General features: G+C 38.3%; 1 protein-coding gene across 1 annotated transcript in view; it reads left to right on the forward strand.

Moving 5' to 3' along the window:
* The window catches only part of TOX (thymocyte selection associated high mobility group box), a 213,356-nt gene that overhangs the window by 161,022 nt on the left and 25,719 nt on the right, over positions 1–26,615 (forward strand). Inside the window, exons 4-5 of the mRNA XM_026050092.1 lie at positions 8,044–8,322; positions 14,702–14,932. Of these exons, the coding sequence (XP_025905877.1) occupies positions 8,044–8,322; positions 14,702–14,932 (510 nt within the window). The remainder of the gene's footprint in view (positions 1–8,043; positions 8,323–14,701; positions 14,933–26,615) is intronic.

Consider the following 26,615-nt stretch of genomic DNA (forward strand, 5'->3'; position numbering starts at 1 on the left):
GGATGACACTCATACAAGAAAAATCCTCTGGGTGATTTTCGTAATACAACTGTATCAATACAGTTTCCTCTGCCTTGTGGTCAGTGTACTTTGCATTTAGGTCAACTTTTTTAGAGCAGATAGAGTGATCAACATATGCCAGATAGAAATCACATTGCTTAGCTCCCTACGGGAAAATAGTTTTATATTGTTGTGATGAACATCACAGAAAAAATTAACAACAACAACAACAAAAAAAACAGAAAACAAGATAGAATAGAATAGAATAGAATAGAATAGAATAGAATAGAATAGAATAGAACAGAATAGAACAGAACAGAACAGAACAGAAGGCAGTGCAAGCTACAGACCTCTTGCATTAGCTATTGTGTTATTGCTGGGTAAGCACAGAATTAGAGCACTGCAAAGACCAGTATAGTTGTTTTTGCTTCCTTTCTTCCTCTGGCCCTACAGCAAGCATAGCTTAGCACAGTTTATAGTATTTCCAAGGATCTATTTTGCATTCCAAGATTTAATCATTCCATGTCCCTTGCATGCTTTTATTTTTTATTGTCTAAAAGAAGTGGAAATAATATTGCTTTTCTCAAGCCTTTTTCTGACTTCATTTCTTTTGATGAAAGGCTATTGATTCAGGTGTGTTTGAGGGAACCTGTGAATATGCTGCTGACTCAGGGGTTCTGTAGCATCACCAAAATGAATGTGAAATGCATGATTGTTTTTCTAATGTAAATAATTGGTAAAATAGAAAATGATGTTGTTATGTGCAAAATGCAGCGAAGGGATAATATTGTTATCAAGAGTGGTGTGCTAGAATATTTGACTTGTACTTCCTAGATTCCATTTGTGGGCTGTCAACCTGTACCTGCTGTTGCCTTATAAGCATTAGACACTAAAAAAAAAAAAAAGAAAGAAAAGAAAAGATAGCACAAATTATTCACTATTAATTCTTGAAAATGAGTCACTATTAAAAGCTTAATTGTTTGCTGAGAGGGTCCAAATTAGTGGACTTTGCAAGATCAAACAAAATTGAAGATATTTGTCTAAATTAAAATGGAAACATGCATCCAGAATATACCAAATGAACATGTATGCCCCTGTAATAATAATTTTATTATCTTTGGCTTGCAGGCCAGACTTTTAATTATGACCCTTTATATCAGTGAAAACCATGTATTTGGGATTAAAAACCTATTTCTTTAACTAGTCTAGTTAAAGACTGCRGTTTGATATATTCTATGCTACAACTTTTATAAAAACCAGAGAACACTTCTAATAACACTTTKCTAATTTCATGGTTCAGTGCGCAGTCAGTAAAGATTTAAATAATTCAGAAAGAAAAGCCTATTCTGTTTCTTTATTAGAAGTTTGACTCAAGCAAATTCTTTGACATTTAATAGGTTTTTAACCCTTTTAATAACTTCTTATAATGAAATTTATTGGAGGTTGTTTTAAATAAAGGGTTATTATATTAGAGTGAATAGGAGTCGGTAGTTTTTTATGATTAGTTTTGAGACCTTGGCCCTGTGTGACTCAAAGGATATTAAAACATAAAGTAGGAGAGAATGTTAATAGTCACCAAATTAACTGTGTACCAAGAACTATAGAAACTGTATATTACTGTATTCTTGTCATTATGCAATTGTGCTATAAAATTTTGCAGTCATATTTCAAGTATATAATTGTTTTAAAGGAGCTTAAGATCACTTACAGAACCAGTACTCTATAAAGCAAGCTGAAGTAGTCTAATTTTTAACAGGATGATTTTGGAAAGATTAGACTAGTAAAGTTAATAGTGTGTGTGAGGGTTTTTTTATTATTTAGTGTTCTACTTACACGTGGGCTTTCTGCTATTTAATTTTGAGGCTGTTTTCCCAATCAACACAAACTCTGAATGATTCTTTTATTCTATGCTGAAAATGCACCAGTAGGTAAAATATACTCATACACAACACTGAATAACTCACTGACACCCACTTCCTTTAAAACTTAGTCTTGTTTAATTGTTGCTGACATAGGAGACAATTCTGAAACTGAGATGATGGAAATACACAGACCTTCTTCTGCTAGCTGGTGCTTTGGCTTATTCCTCTCAGTGTGTTTTGAATGGATCCCCATGCTCGTTTTAGAGTAGCATCAGCTTTCATAACAAATCTTTCTTTAGAGCTTCTTCTCAGATATATATGGAAAAAGAAAATTTACGTACCAATTTAATCTGTATTTTAAAGTATAACCCATAAAGACCAAAAATATATGGATCTTTGAGCTTGATCAGCCTTCATTCATTCTAGGACATGCCAGCTTTACACACTGCAATCAATGGGCCCTAACTAGTTCTCAGATTTTGAACACATAAATATTGGGTCATTTTTTTGTTTTTCACTGGTATGCAATGCATATGTTCAGTTACTTTCAAATTATCTCAAATTATCTTTCTGTTTCTAACCAGAACAAAAACACATGAAACTATATAGTTTATTTTTAACTCTGGAGACATTCTTCTGGAACCCTATCTACCAATACATATTGACTAATCATCTGGTATTACTGCTAAAAGAAATATGAACTTTGTAGAACACTTTTTGAAGGTCTAAAMTAGTCATTTTACAACACGCTTTTAAACTGAACCTCAACTCAGAGTCTCAGATTTGCTAATACTGCTTGCATTGTGGATGGTTACAAACATTTAGGAGATTTTGTTTCTTTGTTTGCTCTCCTTGGAAGTGATGGGTATATTCTCCCAAACACCTTGCAGTATGCCAGCTCTCACCATTCTGCCTTGTATCTTAATGTACATTAAATGATTATACAGGAATTCAAATTAATTTGCTCTTTTTTAGTAAGAATCTTTGTGTCTCTGGAAAACCTCTTGTATAGCGGTTTATAGTACAGGACAGTTAAAAACCTGAGTTAAAACAACTGTCTCAGCAAATCTCATGACTTCTCAGGAGGCTAGTACAGCTGAGACTAGTWCTACTGATTAATGTATCATCGTGCGAGAACAGACATAAGTTCAATTTTAATATGGCATCAGCCCTGGCAAAATTTGCCCTGGGAATAAAAATGAAAGGATGCCTAATAAGAGGTCTGTTGAATCTGCCTGTTGACTAAAAGAGGTGACATGAGTGAGGTAGGAAACACAGTGTGTGTATCTTGGTGGATCCTCTGCTTTTCTCTCAAAATCTTTATTTGAAATAATTAATTGAAACACAACCCCACAGAGTATGTAAAATTGTTTCTCCCTGACTAGTCTTGACCACTCAGACAAGAGATTGAAAAAGTCAACCATTTTCACAGTCTTCATCAGAAAAGCTCAAATGGATTCTCAGCTAGTAAAAAAAAAAAAAAAAAATCACTGTTAGACCTTGTGGTGGTAATAGAAATATCTCCTGCTGTGCCCCCACTTGAATTTGYCCTGGTTAGTGGGATACATGCTCTCTGCTTGCTTCAGTGCCTGAGTTCTACGTATTTGTCCATGTGTTTTAATGTCTTCATCCCCAATTGCAGAATTTGTGTTTCTTGCATACCCTTAGATCTGTAATTTTTGTTTTAATCTGTAACGCCAACCTATCTCTCTTCCTCCACTGAATGGTTACTTTTTATAGAAAAGAGAAGATTGAGAGAAGATCTGATCAATATGTATAAGTATCTGAGGGAAGAATGTMGTGAGGAAGGGACCAAAGTCTTCTCAGTGGTGACCAGTGACAGGACAAGGAGTAATGGGAGTAAGTTGAAACACAGGCAGTTCCTCCTCCATGTRAGGAGGAACTTCTTTCCTGTGAGGGTGACAGAGCCCTGGCACAGGCTGCCCAGGGAGGTTGTGGAGTCTCCTTCTCTGGAGATCTTCCCAACCTGCCTGGATGCCGCCCTGTGCCCCGTGCTCTGGGTGTCTCTGCTGGAGCAGGGGGTCTGTGATTCTGTGAAAAGTATTTATGTAGGCAGACACAATTTCCACTTTTATGGCTTTTGAGAAAAATGTAGCATCATCATCGCTCTTAATTACAAGAACAGATRAAATAACCCAGGAATTACTATGTCCCATTTGACACTGCCTGCCTAATTCTCCTTGTGAGAAACCTGTTTGCCTCCTGAAGTCACCATGTGGGTTTTTGGGTAAGAATCCTGACCTTTGGCTCTCCCTGCATCCTGCATCATTAATCAGCTAATATCAGAAAGACAGCTATTCGGGATTTTTTGTGTGCTCTAGATTAGGGATTCATGCCATCATAGAAATTTGAAGGATTCTCTCTGAATACTGTGTCTGAGGAAGATGCCTCTGTTGCATGGAGTTTGGAGCATGATTTCAAAAAAGATGAAGACTACTAGACATAATACAGAAGAAAGCAGCAAGGATAATCAGAGGGGTAGAAAATGCAGCCGATGAAGAAAGTCTTTCAATCTTCAGGTTTGATTGTTTAGTCTAAAGAACAGAAATTGAAAAGAAATCCATAATAGCCTTCAAGTGTGTACACATCTCTCCAAAGGAGGACAGAAACATTCCTCATGTCCAGTGGGAGCAGAGCAAAGGGTAGTAGGTTTAAATTACAACAAAGAGAGATTTAGGTGAGACATTATGGAGGAAAAAAAAAAAAAGAACCTTTCTAGTGTAAGGATAGTTAAGCACAAGAATTGCCTAGGGAGGTTATGAAGAGGTTAGACAAACATCTGTCAGAAATGATTTAGGTATAGCTAATCCTGCTGTGAGATAAAGTGTTGGACTAAATAACCTTTTGAGGTCCCTTCTAGCACTGTTTTCTGTGAATCTGTGATGAGGATACTGCACTCATTTTGTCCCACAGTAAGATGTTTCCGTGGAGGGATTATGTGACTGTACCTTGCCTAGAATGTTCTTCATTTTAGCTTTAAGCCAGTGGGTGGAATGATGATCTAATGTTCAAAGTGTGTTAGTTTTACCACCTTAATAACTTGAGGCAAGGGGCTTCTTCAAGAGCTTCTTATGAGTCCCATAAGGAGGCAACTGTTTGGGCACCGCACTAAACATGTGCCTATGAGAAGAGCTGAAGATCCCAGCCTTGGAAACAGTGGCTTTTACCATGTCCTTTGAACGTGTAGGCAACATGGGCTCAGTTTCCGCCTATAAAGGCAGTGCAAGAAGAAAAATAAAACAGCCGTGAAAAGAAATGTATCCTAGCTTCTCCATTAGTGAAACCAAAATAAAAGCTGAGTGTTACACCAGTTGTGAAGCATCCTGGATTTGACAGATAGCAATATTCAAACGTCAGATATTATCAGTGTTATATCATCAGGGAGGTCAGGAAAGGCATCAGGTTAAGGCTGTCTTTGGTCACTGCAACATGCACACCCCTTAGCTTTGTGCCCCAGTTTGGCATTGGGCTTGCCTGCAGAGTTTGTGCCCAGCATTGTGTCTGTGTGCTGGGGCTTCCTCTCAGCCCCGTGGCGGTGAGGCTGGAAAAACTCCATCTGGAAAAACAGGGAATAAGAAATTTCGGCTATGAAAGTAGCTTTAAAGAAGCTCCTCTTGCTCTACGTGTAATGTTGGTAGAGACTGAATTTGATTGGGACCACTGCTTTTGCAAACACTAGGCCAATATCGCTTTGGAAGAGGGGAGCATTGCGCTCCATAGCAGTGATGCCACCACCATTTGGTGGGACTCCTCTCAAACCTAACAGGGAAAACAAGACTGTCCTTGAGATCTGTTGATTGCTGATAAAATTTAAGGTTCATCCTCAGATGATATCCACAGCATAATCTTATTTTAATGTGTTATTAGTGTAATAGTGCAATGTAGTGTTCATAGTAAAGAATTTCACTAATGAAGGGACCTCTTTCAATCCTGTGCATACTTATTCTGCCTACCCATTTGCTTTCTCTGGGCACAATGCCCAAAAATACCTTTTGATGCTGTCCTTCCTCTGTCCCCCTGTCCCTTCAAAGAGTACGAGGTTGTCACCAGTTGGTGTCGTGCTATCTGCAAACAGATTGCGTGTGTCCCTCAGAGCTGAGCTAAGAGCAAATATAGACTCTTTAAATTACATGTGTTGTTTAAAGATGACAAATGCAGAATGGTCTGCAGGATCTATCTGCTAATATGTTAAATGTATTTAATATAGTTAAATAAAAGAGTTTTTAATAAAGCAGCAATAGTTTTAATAATGACAAGTGCATTTAATTTTGCCTGGGAAAAAATAATGCAAATGACAACCTTTGCTGTACTTTCACTGAAGTAGATGCTTTGCAGATTTATTTGAAACCCTGAAGCACCCRTTTGAAGCAGAGTTTCAAAATGGACTTGTTTACCTTGCAACATTTGTGAAGCCAACAGAAGTATTCCCATTAAAAAGACAGAGATTTGATTTCCCAGCCTGCTGTCATGTGCTCCCCAGGGAGAACAGCGAGATGGACAGGAGATGCAGCTGGGCAGGAACCAGAGCTTCCTGGGCATGGCCATGGTGCCATAGCCTGCCGGGGTGGGAAGTTGCTGTGTCCTCCCTCCTCTCCTCCCGTGGTCATCACTTGAGCCTCTCTCTACTGATAACCCGTTTTTTACCAAAAGCTATGCCTTTCTAAGGCGATACAAATGCAGGTGTAATTGGGATGTCATGTTGTCAGAATCTATTTCAAATAGTTTTCAGAGATACAAGTACTTTTAAAGTGGTAAGTATGCCAGAACTAACAGTATTATCAGTTTGATTTACTGCCAGCCAGTCAGCTTTACAAAAATCAATCCCCAAGCTTGTGAAATATCTCCCTAAAATGTGTAGTTTTTTACTCTATCAATAATCAGAAAAAAAAAAAAAGAGAAGTGAAGTTCCAGATTTATCTTTCTTATTTCTAAACCTGATTCAGGAGTTTACTGGTTGAAAGGTACCTCAGAGATTGCTCAGTTACACAGGAGCATGTGTATGGGAGAGAGAGGTTATTGAAATCATGAGTTATAAAAAGTGAAAAAAAAAAAAAAAGAGTGATCGTTGGACATTTTGGTTGACACTTCTAACTAAGACTGTCAGGGAAGAAATGTGGTATGTTAATATTCTGAATCATTAACACATGATGCCTCTATAATAATGGAACTTAAGCAGCAATAGTTCCCATCAGACGTCCCTYAATATTTATGGCATGTTTGTATGATGCACTGAGAGACAACTATATCTATTTCATTTGAGCTTTGAGCTGACACTTCAATTTTAAATCAGCTAAAAAACACCTTAGCTTAAACCTGAGCTTCTCCTTGATACTGTTTGTCTTTTGTCATCTCTCTATATGAGTACACTGGAAGACATTATAGGCAATCTGCTATAGTGTCTGTACATGGTACATTTGACCTCTGGAGAAGAAAAGAGTTTCGTCCTCCAGTGCTTTTAATTCTTATCCTTGCAGAGACTGAATTTGTTGCTTGAATTAAAATAGTGTGTCTCATTAAGACTAAGATGCAGTGACCCACGGTAGCATACGGGATGCATTTGTCAACGCTGCAACTTCAGGGCTTTCAGTTCATGTGTGTCTTAGCAGCAAATCAACGCAGAAATCAATTGATCAGGCTGCCAATGAGTGGGTCTTTCTTGTCAGTGTTCTGCATCTCACTGGGTGGTACARGGCAGAACAGATTTGGACTTAACAGTAGATAACTGAAACTCTAAAAACTCTAGATCCCAAATAAACACAAATCTTATGACCAGCAGGAACTGGAAGTTGTCTTGAATTTTGAGGATATTCATGTCCTGATTCTGAACTTCAGAGTTCAAACTTGTCCTCCTTTGCCAGCAGTTCTGAAATACTCCAAATGCAGCCAAAGCAGTGTCCACTTGTCTCCCCTGCAATGAAACAAGCTCTCAGTGCTCTGTGCTATTCCCACAGGCTGGGGCTASAGCCTGAACAATTCCTAACAGCCAGTGTATGCAAATGTCAATTATATCATATTTTTGTTTATTTCCAATATTTATATGTGTATTTAAGTACTTGCCAATTTCTTTTAAACATGATGCAGTCAAATAGACAAACTGAGGTCTAAAGGAACAGAGCACTTTATTAGTGATATGCTTAATACAGTTTTTTTCCTCTTGTAGATGCAAGATTTACGGAATACAGAAGGAGCCCAGTATAGTTCCCATCCTCAGATGGCAACCATGAGGCCAAGGGTTCAACCTGCAGATATTAGGCAGCCAGGAATGATGCAGCATGGGCAGCTGACTACTATTAACCAGTCCCAGCTCAGTGCACAGCTTGGTTTGAATATGGGTGGAAACAATGTTCCTCACAACTCACCCTCTCCACCTGGAAGCAAATCTGCAACTCCTTCACCATCCAGTTCAGTCCATGAAGATGAAGGAGAAGATAGCTCTAAGGTAGGCTTAGATGCTAGGATTACAATGTAAATGGTGGATAATTTTAGGACCTGCTAAATGAATCATATGGCCACAGTTATTAAGGTGATACTTTTTTAATGGTTGATGGTTGAATGAAGTGAAAAAGGATTATAAATGCACATCTTCCAGTTTCTACTCAGTTCTTCAGGCAGCTTGCATAAATCATTGGTCTTTGAGGGAACAAACTGGAATCATGTAAAAGATTAAAGGATAACSATTCCTGTAGGACTTGAATATAAAGACTGAGGTTTCACACTTGCATGGAATGGATACTTCTTCCAAGTTAAAGATCAGGCAATTACGCCTACAAAAATGTGAAATGTGTGCACAATATACTAATCTTTGCTACTTGATCACAAGATGAGTGAACATCATAGCAGTCAGAACATAAAGATAACTTTAAAAATCTTGCCTTGAAAATGTCAAAGGACCACTATGCAGTTATACTTTTGGAGGTGGCAATATTCCAGCATGACATATTTTATCTTCATTTTAGTGTCACTACAGCATAAAGTAATAATAATTAATACATGATAAATGTATTTAAATTATAAATAACAATTTATAAAGCAGCTTGCATGCAAAAAGTTCCCAAAACATCCTAAATCTTTAAAACCTGCCCAGTGTTAAGCAAGTCTATTATCTTAATTTTGGAGACAAAAAGATTGTGACTTAGCACAAAATCATCCAAAAAATGGAAACAGAGCATACTGAAATTGAGTGCCTCTTAGCTCTGTTTTATGATCACTACAAAACAGCAGTCCTATTATGCAGGAGTGAAGATGTTGTAACATAGCCATAGCTTGTCAGGAAAAGTTGCAGACTTGCAAGGAATGTTAAAAAAAACACACATTGTGAGTCACTGAGGAGGTATAATCCAGTCAAGAAATGTAAGTCTGATTTGTTTTCAAATTATATTGTTTTACATGCCTCTAGCTATAAAATAATCATGTAATTGAAAACATATGTTTTACTACATTTTGAATAAATTCTGATTCAAAGTTTTATTTCAGGACTTTACCCCAATTTCACAAACTTTAGATTTTAAAAGTTACTGAATAATTCATATATTTTAAATGAGCATTTTCTTACTGAAGGAGACTGTAGAATACAACTATGCAAAAATAATTYCAGGCAGCCTTTACTTTTTCAGAATAATTTATTTGCTACTCCTGTTTCTTTTCTAATATTTTTATATATTGATGGGATTGTGCAAGACRCAGAGAGAGAGAAAGGCCAATGCAATAATTGAGGTATTCTTTTTTCTTGCATTGAATRCTTCAATTAGTTAGCCCCTATGTGTGAGTGTACTACACTTTTTCAGCACTTCATGCTAGCAAAAAATGAAGGATTGTGTTTTCACGCAGACAATGACTCATCTGAAGAGAATATTTTCAATAATGAAACCAACCTCTGCATACCGAGTGAGACTTAGTCCTGGCTCTGTGGAAAACAGTTTATATAGTGTTGGTCTTTTTATTGCCATATTATTTTGGAAACCTCTCCTTAAAATTGTCTTAGTCTTGAGTAGAAAAGGATCAAAAAAAGGAAAACACACAACACAAGTTTAGAAAGAAAAAATAAAGAATAGGCAGAAGATGATAGATTACCTTCAAATTCTTCCGTAATTATCATTTTGTGTGCAAACAATATTTTAAAGAATCTTAAAAATGATGACACAGGTCTTAAAGTAGTCTCTGACTAATTGGGATTAAACTGCAGGCTTGATGGGGAGCAGATTATGCTCCATCAGTCTGCTCTGGGATTTCTTACATCTTCCTGTTAAATGCCTCAAGTTGGCCACAACTGGAGACAGTGCACTGGGCTAGAAYGGCTGATCTGGTGTAATAGTTCCTTTATTCTCCTGTGAAAGCCAGGAGATTTTAATCAATCAGTATAAGGAACAAATGCATTGCTGTAGTTTGTGACTTGAACCCCTTTGTTGAGTATCTTCCAATCATACCGGTCTTCCTGGAAGCTGCCAATGAAGGGAGACAGCTATTCAGTATAAGCCAGTTTTCTACTGAGATCCATTTCCACAGTTGTGACTGTCTGTAATTTTCTYAAAGCTGCTCAGAAGGGCTATGTGAAGCTTCTTCTCATTCCAGAAATTCTCTTCCTAGTGAAAGAAAATGCTGGACGCAGACAGGAAGCCATAGGGCAGCAGTTCTGACTCTTATGAGAGTTGTATCTTTTGCCTGCAAATAAGTTTGCTAAATTTGGGGGATTCTTTTTATTTAATGAATTGTCCTGTAAATATGTGAAAAGATTTAACAGATCAAAGCCRGAGTTCCTTATTGAATCATTAAGTAGCAGAGCACACATTGAGGTCATGTRGTGGCTACTAGAGATGATCACAGTGGAACAGGTTTCAGAGCACAGCTTCATGAAGTCAGTAAGATGTTCCGGCCATGAGGACTATGTATTATTAGTAACAACAATAGTGACATTTTCCTATTTAGTTGGGAAGAAATGTTGGCCCTTTCCTTTACCAACATTGACCAAAAAGACAAAGTATACTTTCAAATGCTGTAGGTCTCCTTTAGTTCAATATCAGATAATATTCATAAATTTATACCAGATGGATACCCAGCCTTATATCTAACAGCGAATCCACTGAACCCTTCATAGCAGATATGTTAGAGAAAACRCAAGTAATAAAAATAAAGAAATCTTAGTGTCCTGCTCATTTTGAACAAATTTATGAAATGAAGATGACCAAGGGTATAAGCAAATGTATGCCTTTGGACTAGAAATACAATTGATCGCTATTGCACCATTGATTCAAGTGCATGTAGGAAATTACTGTATCAACGTAATGTATGCTGGTATCCTAAATACCAGCARTAAAGAAACTTTATAAACTGGTGTAATTGTGCATGCACTGAGCAGTTAATTTGGTGGTAAATATCATTCAAATTGTTCTAAGCCCTACCCAGGCATCACAGAAGAAAAGCATGTACATAGCTACGGGYAGTAGATGCTAAGTGGTTTTGGTCAGTGGTCATTAGAATAAGGTCCGTTTTGTATAGGTCACTTGGACTCTAACTGCACTTAGCTAGAGAGCAAAAAGAGGGAAAGGGGCTGTGTCAAAGAGCAATCAGTTGTGCTAGACCTTCACTCAGAAAGCAAGATGGGTGACGGCGCTTGCTGAAACTGGGAGCATCGTTATGAGGCTGCATCAGGACAGAGGGACAGCTCTTAGCGCCGTGGAAATAGGAACTGCAGCCTTCGACCAAAGCACTTGTCTGCACAGATGGTCTAAGTCTGCTTACGTCTTCTTAATTCAATACGTAGGACTGTGGTTAGAAGAAAAAAAAGGTAAACTTAAAAAAATGTAGCTCTAAGTAACTACAAATACATTCTAAACAAAGTGGCCACTTACCACATGCTTTATTCTGACCAATGGAATATCACATTTAGGTAATTCTTGCCATAATTCATATCGTTGGATCATTAAACATGTACTCTATTATTGCCAAGCATAATTGTGAGATGCTGAAACTGTTATTGGTTTGCAAATATGTATTTCTCTATAGATGGATGGCAGGGTTTTCTTCCATGCTCATTTGAATATCACTTATGAGCGAATTTCAAATAATGTAGTTCAGAGGGAAGATAGCGAGAGGACTGCAAGAAGCAAGAATTAACCAACAGAAACACGATTACCAGAGAACTGCTACAGCATATTCTCTTTATGTGGTAAAGGTTTTACAATATTTACTTTATATGATAAGAGTTATAAGTAGAAATCTGTGTTGTCTATTCAGCCTATTATGCAGATGGTGCTTGATTAAAATCTATTTTAAACTACAGCGATTACTGCAAGATAGTGTGCATAAAACAGCTCTCCCAGCTCCTTTAAAGGCTTTGGCACTATTGCAGTTTATTTTAAATACGCTTATAGACATTTTCCAACTTCTCGAGGGACATTTAGATATCCATGATGTGCCTTACTTGATAGTTTTAAACCCAACACTAGATATTGTTGTGATCTATTACATGTGCAACATGGTTAATGTACACTTTTTTAAAGTGAAAGATTATTGCTTTCTTGTGATAAATAAGTTAAATACATCACCATAATTAAGCAATAAGCCATGACAGGAGGTGGATTACGATGAGCTAACTACACCTCTAGGGATTTTGAGACACAAGTCTATGCTGAGTAGAATATATATGTTTTTTATTTTATTTCCCATCTGTCTCTACTTTGGTGGTTCGAAGTGGAGTCTGTGATGCTGATAGACTGATGGGAGCATAAGGCAGGCCATCATCTCAGCCATTTGCAAGGATATTGGTACTGAAATTTTGGTATTCTTTTTATGTAGTTATTTTTGTATAAGGCCAATAGAATTTCCTCTGCAAGGCTTCTCTTTTTAACAGTGGGTTTTTGAAGTCTCTTGATCAGTTAGTTTGGAGGATTAAGTTTTAGAGTTATTTTCAAAATGATTTACCAGAAGACTTCTAACACAAGTTTTCTCAGAACTTCACCTATTTTAAGGATATTTTTGGTGATATGGTCTACTAATATTCAGAAATCTTGTAAATCTCATTAGTGCAAAAATACTTTGAAAATGTGGCARATAATAAAGATTAAATCTTTAACTATGGCCTCAATTATTGTGAAGGCTCCTTGTTCATGGAGTTTGCTTCAAAGAGTGTTTGGATTAATATTGCCAAATAAACTAAGGAGCATAGGGCATGTCTGCTACACAATGCTCCTTTGAACTTCATTTAGCTGGTAGTTTTCTCTACCTTATGGACTAAAATAAAAGACAAGAGGCAGAGCTAATCTAATGATGGGTAGCACACTGCTGCTGTTTTTTTTCCAGATTTTCCGAAATACTTCCAGCAAGCTCCGATGTTATTAACCTTATACTAAAGATCTATCTAGTATAACATAATACTGTTGAAACAAGCCACTTCATTTTCAAGTGGTAGTCGTCATGTGTTCTCATGATTAAAAAGCCGCAGAGATCCAGGTTGTTCATTCTAGTCACCTGGGCCCTACTGGACACCACAAAATGACTCACATTAAGACAAAAAAAAAGATTTTCTCTCAAAGTGGGGACATGCAGCCATTGTTCTCATATAGTTCTGATGATGTGAAGCGCACCTGCTCTCTGAGTTGTTAAGCATTACAAGCATGTAATGAAAGTCATACYTGTTAGACTGGGACTTCTACACCCGCAGTCTCTTCATACTTCAAATTGTTTAGGATATGCATTATGTTGGCCATGCCATCAAGAGAAAAAGCCTCCTAACCCTCTGCCTAGATCACACATCCTTGCTAGAGGTACAGTGAATTGAGTCGTCAACAGAAGATACATTGCCATGGAGTGTCTGTCTGTTGAAGAATTAAAACAATGTCCTTTTATTTATATATGGGTTTGTAAGACATTTAAGAAAGTAGGGTGCTGTGGTAGTGATGAGGGTTTCTGAATAATTAAATAGCTAAATATACTTTCATGTTCACAAATTTGCATATTTTCATATGCAATTTTTTGACATGGCGCACACACACACACACATAAATTTCTCTTCGTATGCTATTCGTCTTTCACTCCATTTTTCAAGCCACCAGGAATTTTCTTGTACAGCAGCAGAAAAGAAACCTAGAGGGATCAGAAATGATCCTCTCCACGCATCCAGACTAACTCATCCATACTGGTAAAACTTTGTTTCTATAGATTTGATTCAGAGAAGTCACTTTATTCACAATAAGATTCTCTTCAAATTCTCTGGAAGGACACCCACCATTGCAGCAAAAACTGATCTGAGCCCTAGTCTAGGTAGGCCTCTCAAGGAAAAGAGTGAGAAGAGAAAGGTTGAAATKGCAGTGCTGTTGCTGGTTTCAGATGGATCATTTGGTTGAGTTAATGGTCAGTATATAATGAAACACACCCTGAATTTACTCATTATAGGTAGGCATGTAATAGCCGTTAGCAATAGAATCGGGAAGAGATGAAAAGGTGACCAAGTGAACTATAAATGAGATAACAATTACCTGAAAGCAGAATATAAGGCACTTCAAGGGAAACTTTATTTATATTATTTATGTTTGTGTTTGTGTTTGTGTTTGTGTTTGTGTTTATATTTATATTTATATTTATATTTATATTTATATTTATATTTATATTTATATTTATATTTATATTTATATTTATATTTATATTTATATTTWTATTTATTTATAGTGCATTTTGGGGAATCAGATGATGCCAATAATTAGATTTTCAAAAATGACAATTAAAATGCCATTTTACTTGCAAATTCCAAAATGTCTGTCTTTACATAAGCTGGCTGAGTTAAATTGGCTACATTTTTATAATACTTTTCTCGTTCTGTGTTAAAGGTTAATGGAGGAGAGAAGAGACCTGCTTCCGATATGGGAAAGAAACCCAAAACTCCCAAAAAGAAGAAGAAGAAGGACCCAAATGAGCCACAGAAGCCCGTGTCTGCCTATGCATTATTCTTTCGAGACACTCAAGCAGCCATCAAGGGCCAAAACCCAAATGCTACTTTTGGTGAAGTCTCTAAAATTGTAGCATCAATGTGGGACGGCTTAGGAGAAGAACAAAAACAGGTACAGACTATGCTATAGCTTGGAGACTTTGTTTCAAGAATGTGTTATGTGTGTCATCTAAGCACCCTATGTAGCTTCTTTTGTTCATAGAGATGAAACTTATGTGCAGAATATGCTTCTAGGAGAATAAGATAAGGAGAATATCATGTAATTTCTTTTAAGTATATTCATTTTGGGGTGTAAGACAAACTTCAAGATTATATTTAGGATTATTTTATGCTAAAGTCAACAGGTGTAAGTTGGCAGTCCAAACGTGCTGACCATTGCAGACCAGTGATGGATTCAGACAGATCAGCCGTGCTCTAGGGTAGTCTGGTGCACAGTATACACACAAGCTGTGGCAACAAGATCCCATAGTTACTTCCATCTGCATTTTTGCCAGTGGAAGCTGTAGTCCTTTGCACTTTTGTTTTATTGCCTTTAATTTCTTTTCAGTTTAGGCCTAGTTCATGAATAGTCATTGAAGATGGCACCAGTGCTCTTTCCATAGATGCTGACTGACTATTGAGCACTGTATTCTCACTTTTTCAATGGTATCAGTAAGTGTTTTACTTCGTGATAGGATCTCACCTCAGTGCTGAGAAGCCACAAGACCTACAGGGCAAAGTGGAAAACAAGAATAGTAAGGCTCAGACTTGTTAAATGCCAGGATAGTGGKTTTTTTTCATCATTGTCTTGTGGAAATACTCAGAGTGATTGTAAGAGACAGTCAGGTAAAATACAAAGCAGAGTTAAAAGATGCCTTTTGCATGCAAGTGAAAATAATGATTTTACCTACATTCTGATTTCTGCAGTGATTCTTGTTACTCCTTCCTGACCTATTGTGGTCTTTTTCACCAAGGTTTCATAAAGCCAGACAGATTTTAATGCTATTCTTAATAAGCCCTTKTTTGTTTTACATGTGCATTTCAGAAATATAAAACTGTGTTACTTAATTTATAAAACRTAGCAGGACATACAATAATCTCTAACAAACATTTGCCTTGGTACGTTGGTACRTTGGTAAATATGTGTGTAAAGCTCCACTACCCTCAATGAACAAAATGTCAGGAATTACAGGTCCACACAAACACCCTGTAATTTCGAATTAAAATATAAAAGCAGACATATTTTAAAACATACTGAGGTGTTAGAGTTTACTTTAAATGAAATATAATCCTATCATCAATCAAAGCAAAAACTGGTGAAACCCAGCTGTAAACCCTAATGCTGGGTTTTGCACCCTTCAGCTTCCAATTATTTTTGCACTGTCGTGGTCACTGAAGGCCATATACAGGATAGGGTGTATAGAAGTTTTCCAGACTTACTTATGAAGATTTCCTTTCCTTTCCCTGCAAGTTAAACAGACAGGAAGGAAGGAGGAGGGAGGGAAGGACCTTGGTTCTGCAGTGAGAGCAGCAAAGCTGCCTCCTCCCAATTGGACTCTATAGAAACGTGGGCAACTCTAGGTGACATTAGCTGCATTAATGAGTTTACGTGGTAATGACTGGCGTGGTGCTGTGTGTTTGCATAACTGAGGATAGAATAAGTTGGATGGGTAAAGAAAGGGGAATTTTACGTGAGGAACAGCTAGGCAGGGACAAAAAGAATATCTTGAGGGAGAGGTTTTTTGGCTGCAGGAAGGAGATCTAGGTGGGTGTTAGTGTCAGCATGAACAGAGGAAAAATGCTCCACTGAACATATTATTATTACACAATAAATTATACAATTAATAAGATTAATAACAAAAATGAGAACATTGCTTTGAATTCTTTTTGTATGTTAAATCGTTTGGGCTTTAAAGAAAAGGTTTTATGCACTAATAAATGGTGTAGCTAAATCCAGATCTCTGTTAAAAGTAACTGTAATGAGAATCAAGTTTTGGCTCTTAGTGACTAACTAAGGAAAAAAAAAAAAAAAAAAGGTTGTTCTAGCTAGTATCTGCTGTTGAATAAGGAATAAGGCAGCAGGCATTTACAGAGCCTAGCTGGAAAAGACAGAACTTTCTAAATGTCAGGATCAGAGCAGTCACTGGACCTGGCACATTAAGGATATTTTGTTTTGTTTCCTCTTCCTTCTGCCTTGMTTAACCTTGTCCAACAAAGGCCAAGGATAAACCCTAGACTGGACAGATGGTATAGATCAYTCCATAGAGCAGTTAGACATAGTTAGTCACGACTTGGGTAAGATCGTGGTGATGGGTGTTCACTTATGACTCAGAAAGAGGACTGCCTGTGATTTTGGCCGTGTCCCWGAGAGATGGTTTTGGTTCCTCTCTGTGCCAAGCACTGGCAAGCTGGCAGAGAGAGTGCACAGCCCTGCAAGGAATAGCAGGGAGGGACAGAAAAACAGCAAGGTGACAAAGCCACCAGTCTTTCTGTAGAATTCAGTTTTAAGACAAGTGCATCAAAACGTAAAGTTCCTGGCTTTAATTTGGATTTCCTATTCATGGCTGACAGCAATAATTGAGCAAGTCCAACACTGGAAGAGCAGAACAAAATTATTTTCCTTATCTCTGTTGTGCTTAAATTAAGTTGGAACACAGCAGAATGGTGTCCTATGGACTGCTTGTAATACAGCCATAAAAAGGGGMCTGCAACTAGATTTTTAAACCAATTATTCCATGAGTTTGGGTTAGCCTATCTTTGTTGCTCTTTGACTTACTTTGTCTGTTCATTATCATCTATTAAGTACATTGTTAAAACTCCAGGACTGGGCCCTTTCTCATCTAGCACTGCACAAAGAGAATAAAGAATAGTCCCTGTTTCAAAAAAAAAAATTGCAATCCTATTTTTCTAGAATAAATTTAATCTCATTCTTTATTCCATTAAGGATCTAATAGTACAAAGTAATGATTACAAGACATCTTAACTGACTAGATAGTCTATATTTTAAAAGCCTAATTTTTCAKATCCAGAGCATTAGTAACTGTTACAAAACCTCTGTCTCTGGCAGGAAAATTGGACTCTAAAAATACAAATGATTAATGTAGTATTTACAATTTGTCATTGAAGAAGCTTCAGAAAATCAAAAATAGTTAAGTAAAGAAACAATAATATCATTAGAGGAACACTTTATTGATAAATTGTACTTTCTGAAAAAAATTCAATTATCATAAAGCTTCTGGCTTTTATGTTTTGGAACCTAATGCTTATTCTGGAATTTAAATAGAATTATGTTTCCAAATTACGTTTCCTGAATTGGAACTCCTTTTACTATTTAAATAGTAAATATAAATGAATCAGAAAGTAGAACATAATGCAGCTATTGAGAAAGAAGAATAACTTCATATTGTATGCCAAAATGAAATCACCRTTCCTAAGACCCGAGCCAGCTTCTGAAATCCATAGAATTCTTCTTTTTTTTTTTTTCCTTTTTCCTCACAGATTGAACTTAGCATACAGAAAGATATCGAAAGTCAGTACAGAAACTACCCAAGGGCAGTGCATTTTTGCCCAAACTTTTGYAAAAAGTTGGTGACCTGACATGCTAGCCTGTAGCTTGAAAAGGTTTTGTTCGGGAAGCACATGTGCTTTCCAAACTGTGAAGAGACTAGGAAAATGCTACATGAGAAAACAGGCTTTGAAAGACAAAAAAAGCAAGCATTATAATGGGCCAGATCAGGTGCCAGGTATCCTACTGAAATTCGGAGGTGATTATGCTTAAAATGTATCACAGTCTGATTCTCTTACAACAAAGAATGTTGCAATCTATGAGAATAAAATAGATAGCAGCATACTTCTGCTCTTATATTACCATATGAAGACATTTTCATTCATGTCATATATTGTAACTGATGCCATTAGTCTCTGAGCATACGAGGGCCATTTGCAAACAGGCTGGTGTGTGACAGTGTTTTCTTTGTACCGACCTGCAGATGCAAAAGGGTCTAGGAATAAAGGGACATTGAAAGGARGAATGTGCTTCATGGCTTCTTCTGAAATTCCAAGTTAGGTGCAAAAATTACATGCGATCAGAAGAAGGAACTGCATTTTAATTTGTTTTTCACTATAAGTACAGTAATAAACCTGTCAATAGAAAYCAGCTGTAGCAATAATGCATTGGCATGTATTTTCCTCAGTGTRGTAGTCATAACAAAAGGGAGTTTTCAGCAGCTTTCCTAGTTCTTCTCTTAGTATCAGAAACATTGTTTATATATATATACTGTATAGTTAGTACGCTACTTCTGTGCATCCCATTTTTGTAACATATTTATGTACATCATCGCCTTTGCACACATTTTCACTGCAAAGGGGAGAAAAACACCCCCCAGGGAAGAGGGTTCAGCATGCTAAACGCTTGAGTCTCTGGCTTGCAGACAGAATGCTGGTTCAAACTGGGTAAAAAAGGCTACTTAGGTCGTTTTCTGTCCTTAGATGAAAAAGAGAAGTCATTTTAAATCAGTACCAGATGTGCATGTAATAAATGAAGCTTAAGTTTCTAATTGGAGACCGAGCAAAGCTGTAATAGATGTGGCAACTTACAAACAAAATGTTCTTGTTTATATTAGTGCAATTTTAAAATTTCAGCCCAAGACCTTAATAAATGTGCTGTTATTCTAAAAATGGAATTGAATGTCTGTTCAACAGTCAACAAAATTAATCTCGGGTGTAACTTCAGCARTTTGACTGCAGTTCTTAGAGGGATGAATTTGGCCTTCTATGAACAGCTTAGTGTCCGTATGCATACGCATATGCGTGTGTGTGTGTTATTCTGTGTATTTACTTAAACATTGTCCTGGCCTTGCAGAAGGAAGAAAGGTGGATCCAGTTAGGGGACCCAGAACCCAGGGATCAGATGGAGCAGGCGCAGTGGCTGTTTGAGTGCTGTAACATATGCCTTCCTTCAGGCTGCATAATTCATACACAGTAATATATAGCTGCAGCAGTTCAGCTCAATAGCAACACCTCATTATTTTATCCCTCAGTATTTATTCCTATGTTTGACGCCTCATGAAATTACTGTTAATGTGTTTATATAAGGGCAGATCTGACACAAGTGGGAAGAATTTAATTTCCCACTCATTCTTTCCTGCTGATGTGTCCTCTTCCCCTGGTAGAAGTGGCAAGTGTAAATAGTTAATTTGCTTCAATTATGAGCCTGTCCTGCTAAATTAGAAGCAGCAGGAATATGAAGAGCCAGAATTATACTTACGAGGCAGCTGACAAATCCTCTGAGCTCACAAAATCAAATAATTTACTCCTCATTGGTGCTCAAAGACCCACTAGATAAAAGCTGCAGTTTATTCTTCAACATCTGATGGAACTTGGATTGTGTGTTGCCAGTGCTTAAGTAAATTGAAGTCCTCATATATTAGTGTCAACATTTGTGACGCTGTTAGCATTTTCATTACAACCCACAAGCTTTCTAGGGTTTCTATTTTGGTCACAGGAGGAAATAACCTCGACTGATTTGGGCATGAAAAATATCAGAGCATGGCTGGTAGGTTTCTGTCGTGATCTCGGTGACATCTCAGCTGCAGCAGCACACTGGCCAGTGCAGCACTGAGATGGTAGATCAGGAGGTGCTTGAAAATAAATGCCAGCCAACACTTAATGCCCCAAATCCTGACGCTGAGATATAGCTCACGTCTGGCATAACACCAAAGCTCCTCTCGTAATGGGAAACACCACGGGTCATGCTGCCTTGATCCAAGATCCGTGTCTCAGGAGACTGTGGCTCAGCCTTGTGTAGGACCACGGTGCTGCCCCATCGGTTGGCTTGGCCACAGGTTGCCTCGCCCCATGGTTGGAGGTGTTGGTGGCCCATTGCCACCGGGTTCCCCACACCCGGGCTTGCCACCAGCTCAGAGCGCTCCGGTTTGGGTGTTGCAGATCTTCAGGTGAAAATAGCCGGTCACCTTTTGAAAACATGATTTTGCCATTTATTCACTGTTACTTATGTAGTCATGCTGATGTTTGTTTTTCCATGTCTTATACCTCCTATAAAAGTTACACTTCAAGTACCTTAATGTTTTTTTATTATGCTTTTTAGTAGCAACATACTAATAAAGTGATCTCCAAGGAATAACTTCAAGACACTCATAAAAGGATAAGAATGTACTGTCAGATGAGCAGATAAACAACCATACAGGACTTAAATTTAGCTTTACTTTCATTTTTGTAAATAAAAATAGAAAGCAAAGGCACCCTTGTGTGTGCATACCACCAAGGTGAACTAGAAACAAGATGGATCCAGGAACTGGCACAGCAGAAACAATCTTACACCGTCCCTGCTACCTACATCAGCAAAGTAGCTCTAACCAGTATTGTACACTGTATCTCTTTGGGAGGACAAGTATATGGACTAAAATAGTTTCCTCCTTTAAAACTCTGAGTGAACATAGGAAGTGTTTAAAACAAGTGCTCCTTAGGCTGGTGTCTGCCCCTCTGAGAGCAGCTGGGCTTAATGAACTGGAACATAGTGGGACAAGAATAAGCAGGCTTGAAAACATGTGTATGTGTATATATTATATATGTATATACATATATATCAGCATATGATTATATGGCCCTTAACTTTCTCAGTTTTGCCACAGACGTGAGAGAGCAATGAGAGGCCCCGTGTTTGCAACCTTTTATTTTGCCTACAGTTTCTGGAAGGTGGAGTCCCCTCTCTGCCACACACAGAGAGGGTAAACAGCACTTGCACTGCACACTTGGGAGGTGAAACCTCCCCCTTTGCTGAAAAAAAGTTAAAAAAAAAAGTAGGTAAGTCGGTCACAAGAGGAGCTGGTGGGTATGCTCTGTGCAGGGCCATAAAGTCCCATCRGCAGCACATCCATGAGCTGCTGGCCTCCTGCCTAGCCCACCTGGCAGCCTTGTCTTTCCGCAGCCTCCCCTGAGCATGGGAGTGCTGGGGAACATCAGCCCCCTCGTGCCCCAGGGTGCAGATCTACCCCCCACACCACCGACCCACCTGCTGGGTAAATAGGGCACCTGTCTGCGCAGTTAAGAGCCTTGGTTTCAACTCCCTCTGGTTATACTTGGAAAAAGCTGCCCCAAGATGACCCTGGATTCCAAGTACTGCTGCAGTGCAAACCATGAATAACAGTTTTCTGCTCATTTTTCTCCCCACCCTTTATCCATACATTAGGGCTTGCTGGGAACAAGGCTGTAAATCATTTGTATTCATAACTGGACCTAGTCCCAATTACTGTGCTCCATTCAGGCTTATATACTTTTTTTTTTTACTTTGTAGAGAAAGGGAATACAAACGAGTGCAAGTAATCATCACATAAATCATATGTTTCATGTTGTTTGTTTTATCCCCAGCTTTCATCCAACACAGTTTTGATGTGAGCAGCAGCCCCACTGTACATTGCAAGCATCAGGTTTATAAGGTCAGACCTTGCCCTGGCATCGCCGGCTGCGATTTCCAGGGAACTCTGTAGAGTTTCACCGTCTGCGCTAGAGTTTGGCCTGTGATCTTTACCCTGCATGCCAGAAAAACTGAATTCTTTCCCTGAAGCCTCTAATATGTCGGCAGTGTTGTTTTCATGCTCTGCAGTCTGAGGGAGTGCTGAGCCATATATCTAGCCCTAGGCCTCTCTCTGTTGCTGTATGTACCTAGATTAAAAATCAAATGGTAGCGTATTTCAGTATCCATTAAGCAATTCTAGGGATTTTTTCCTTTTTCGGACTGCTGTGGGAATATCTTTCTGCACGTTTTAGAAGAATGTGTGTAGTTCTAGTAGCCTTTGCTGCAGAATCAAAAGACTAGAGATATGTCTCCCACTGGGAAAAAAATACCAGCTTTCTTCATGAGCCTAGGTAGATAGGGCCAGGAATGACAATCTGAATATAGTATTTAATTCTGAATTGCAGCCTACCATATTTTATCAAATGCCATTCCTGTAAGTTTTACCTATTGAGGTGTCATTCACATATGTAATAGAGCTGCAGAGTCCAAGAATTCAAAATCGGTCATGTTGCTTTTTTTGGATATACTTTATTTTAGGTTTATGGAACATTTTGGTCAAAACAAACATGGGCATCTTTACATCATTTTAAAATAACAAATATATCATGCTTGCAAGTGTCAGCTGTAAGGAGACAAGCAAAAGATAAACATTCCCTTCTTTGTCATTCTTTTACACCAGAGAAATCCCATGGTTCTTCATAACGTGCATTGTCAGCAAGGGGCACAAACCTTTTCCAGTTACCAGGGGTGCATGTTCTGACTTTTCCTCCTAAGGTTATCAGTCAATTTAGCTCACTGTTTCCAAGTCTCTAGTCTCAAAGTGGGACCTTCTTCCATCAGTACCTGCTATTCCAGACTAAGGGTCACGTTCACCTGTCTGAGGTGCCCAAATTGACTCTTATCAATAAATAGGGAGACCTTTTCCCCTAAAGGAACAAGGGGGGCAAGGCTCATGGGTCCATGCTCTGGTGTACTGATAACCCTGCACAGGCAAGCTGACAAGTTGTTAATCAGAAAGAGAGGGCCAAACAAAATAAAAATGTGTCTTCAGGCATTCCTGATACATTTTGTCATGATCAGTGACAAGTTTCGTGTTATCCAAGCACATGGATAGCACAGGAGGCACAAAGGCTGCCTCCAGGAATGATCTAGAAAGACAAGAATGAAACAGCTGTTAAAATATATACAGCAGAATATGACTAGAAGTTGGCATTGTAACAGCAGGGCAGATATTCTGTTGTGGTTTTGATTTGGTAAATTGAGTATTTGTGCAGTGCTTGTGGCTAACCATATAGCCCACAACCCATCTGTCTCCAAATGAAAGTTTGGGGCAGTCAGCTTAAGGTCAGATATCACTGGTTAAATAATGAGCTTGGTCCTGAGCATAGGATGCCACCAGAGCTGAGGTCCAAGCTTATGGTGAGCCAAGCTGATCTGAACTCTAGGCCGCCATCACAACAAGGTCCAAGGTTTTCCCCKGGTTTTCCCAATGGCCTCTTTCAAACACTGTCGTCTGTATTTACACACAAGGAAGAGCTTCATACCTAGTTGTTACAGAAAATACCTTTTCTGGATTGTTACAAGCTTTGCTGAGCATTTTTAGTGAAATAGAAGCCATCTTACTGGGCGCTTTTTGGAAATTTAATTAAATAGTAAACTAAGGACCTGTGTATTACAATGTATGAGTTTGCATTCATGAAGCACAATGGAAAATAATGGTAGCCGCTTCCATTTGCACGCAARTATATGTATAATTGTGGTGTGGCAGGGGCTTCTGTAATACACAGCAGATAACAAGAATAAAAAGAATAAATCAAGCTGACCTGTCCCTACATATGCAGAAATGCTGTCTTTCTGGTAACATTCAATTTCCATAACTAGAATAATATTAAAAAAACAAAACAAACAAAACAAACAAACAAAAAAACTATGCAAGGAAACAAATCTGCTGGGGAATCAGAATGGGCCTTTACTACTTGAATGACAGTCAGTTGACATTCAATTATCATGTTAATTGAATTAAAGCTGGAAATGACTTAATTCCATAAGTATATGCTCCTATCAAGTTACTTAATAATCGTTGCATGCTTGAGGGAGGAGGACCTGTATGAGATTTCTGAGGTATTAAAAATAAAAATAGATATCACCAATATACACTGTAAATAAGCAACAGCTTAGAAACCTGCTTCTTSATACAGGGAAAACTGTATTATTGGAGAGTACAGGTTTCAGCACAGTCATAAGCAAGGAACTCAGAACAGCTTAAGCTGTTGTCTGGGACGCACTTGAGTGATGACACAAGCCGTTTGCCTCCCCAGAACAGCTGCAAGGTAGCAACTCTGTTATTACAACACAAAACCATTTGAGCTCAAGGGCTAAAAGCTCTCACAGCTGTGGAAGGTAGCCCGGGAGGGGCAGCCGACTTGCTCTAACCTGTTGCAGGTGCTGCTCCAAGTGCTGGGGACTCTCCTCACTCGTGCTGCTTTCTTAAGCCTACGGCAGAAGTCTTGTCTAGCTTGAAGGTACTGAACTGGTCCTTGATGCTAGGGCTGCATTCAYGCATATTGAGAGAAAAGTCTTGGCAACCAGACCTTGTTGCTACTCATAARAAGGGACAACTTCCTGGACATCCTGAAACTATCCCAATTTTTAGTGCAAACCAGTTCCAAGCAATTTTTGGAAAAATAACGTGAGAATCGTCAGTCCAGTTGCTTAAAAGTGGGCTTCTTGCAAAGGACAAATGGCATCAGGATATAGCCAGGGAGAGCCCCAACTCTTTGCTTCAGATCCCATGTGGATACCTTAGGAAGGAGGAAGCCCTTCCTAACGTCATGGATGGCCATGCAATCCAGAACACCAAAGCAGCTAAGGTGACCTTACCTCTCCCTATGCAGTAAGGAAATTTGGATCATAACAACCTCCAACTACCTGGCTAGTGTAAACACCCCGGTGAAAAAGCAGAGCTTTTCTTAAACATTATTGGCTCACAAGAAGATGAAGGAAAAGAGGACAAAACAATGGTAGGCTGAATGTGGTAGATACAATAATTAAATAAATAATTAAAGGCGGGCTATATGGTGACATTCACCTAAAGCAGCAATGCTTTAAGTAGGGATTTATAGCACTGCTGTTCACTTCATATTATTGAGTTAACCTTGTGCAATAAGACTATTCGAGGGAAAAGTCAGGCCCCAGAGGACTCTTTCAGTGCACTGCAACTGTAAAAGCACAGTAGGACTATATATTTTTTTTATATCTGTGCAATGCAAAGTAAAAGCTGGAAGCAGTAGATGCAGGATCTTTCTTTAAAAGATCATTATTCTGTGTAAAATTCTTTGTTCCACCGTGTTTTTTAAGCTGGCTATCAGAGCGATGCAGAAGTATTGCAAAATACAAAGCAGTATAAATTAGTCTTTGTTCCRTAGGTCAAGCTAAATTCATGTTAGCAGCCAGGAAACAGATTGTTGACTAATTTTCGATTCATTTTYTAAATAAACAGTACATTTCCCTAATAACCACAAACGATTACAACTTAAAAAGCAAATTGCTACTATATTTTTTTTGCAAAACAATAGGAGGTCAGCCAAGAGTATATCTTTATCTTAATCTGGAGAAATTACAAGGCTATGCATATACAGTTACACAGCTAAAACTAATCTTTTTTCCCTTTCTATCTTTATATTTACAATTTTAGAAGCCTAAGATTTCCCTGCTTCCACTATGATCTTTTGCTTCCCTGGGAGGCAAAGTCTTTAATCCTTTTAGGCAACCTCTGAGTGTTGCCAGCCCATATCTGAGGATTGTTCTGTCTCTGAAAGCAAAGCCCCAGTGAAACAAAAAAGTTCCCCAAGCACATGCTCTCTAAAAATGATGCTGTACCAGATTCTTCCAGCCTAATCCTGCTGCTCTCACTCGGTGCTTTGGCATCACACTGTCCTCTTTGTGCTCAATCGGTGCTTCTAGATCTTCCCCATGATGAAACCACTCTGGTTTTATTGGAGATTAGGATGATCAGAAGAGATCAGTTTAAAGTTGCATAAAGTTTATCCTTCCAGAGAAGAGATGCATGTATGTTTGTGTTTTTCGTATGGAGAATTCATGAGAATATCACCAAAAGTCATAAATGTCCATCTTTTGGCTTGTAATCAATAGCCCAAATGACTAGATTCCGTGGTAGGGGAAGGCGGGCTGTTGTAACTCACCTCCTGGAGTTGTTTTCCAGTTGCCAAGGGTTTGTATTTTCCTGAAGAAATGGGCAGCATGGACTCAAAAGTTATGAGTA

Source organism: Nothoprocta perdicaria, unplaced genomic scaffold (assembly GCF_003342845.1).
Source record: "Nothoprocta perdicaria isolate Ctin4 unplaced genomic scaffold, notPer1 scaffold_65, whole genome shotgun sequence".
Taxonomy (NCBI): domain Eukaryota; kingdom Metazoa; phylum Chordata; class Aves; order Tinamiformes; family Tinamidae; genus Nothoprocta; species Nothoprocta perdicaria.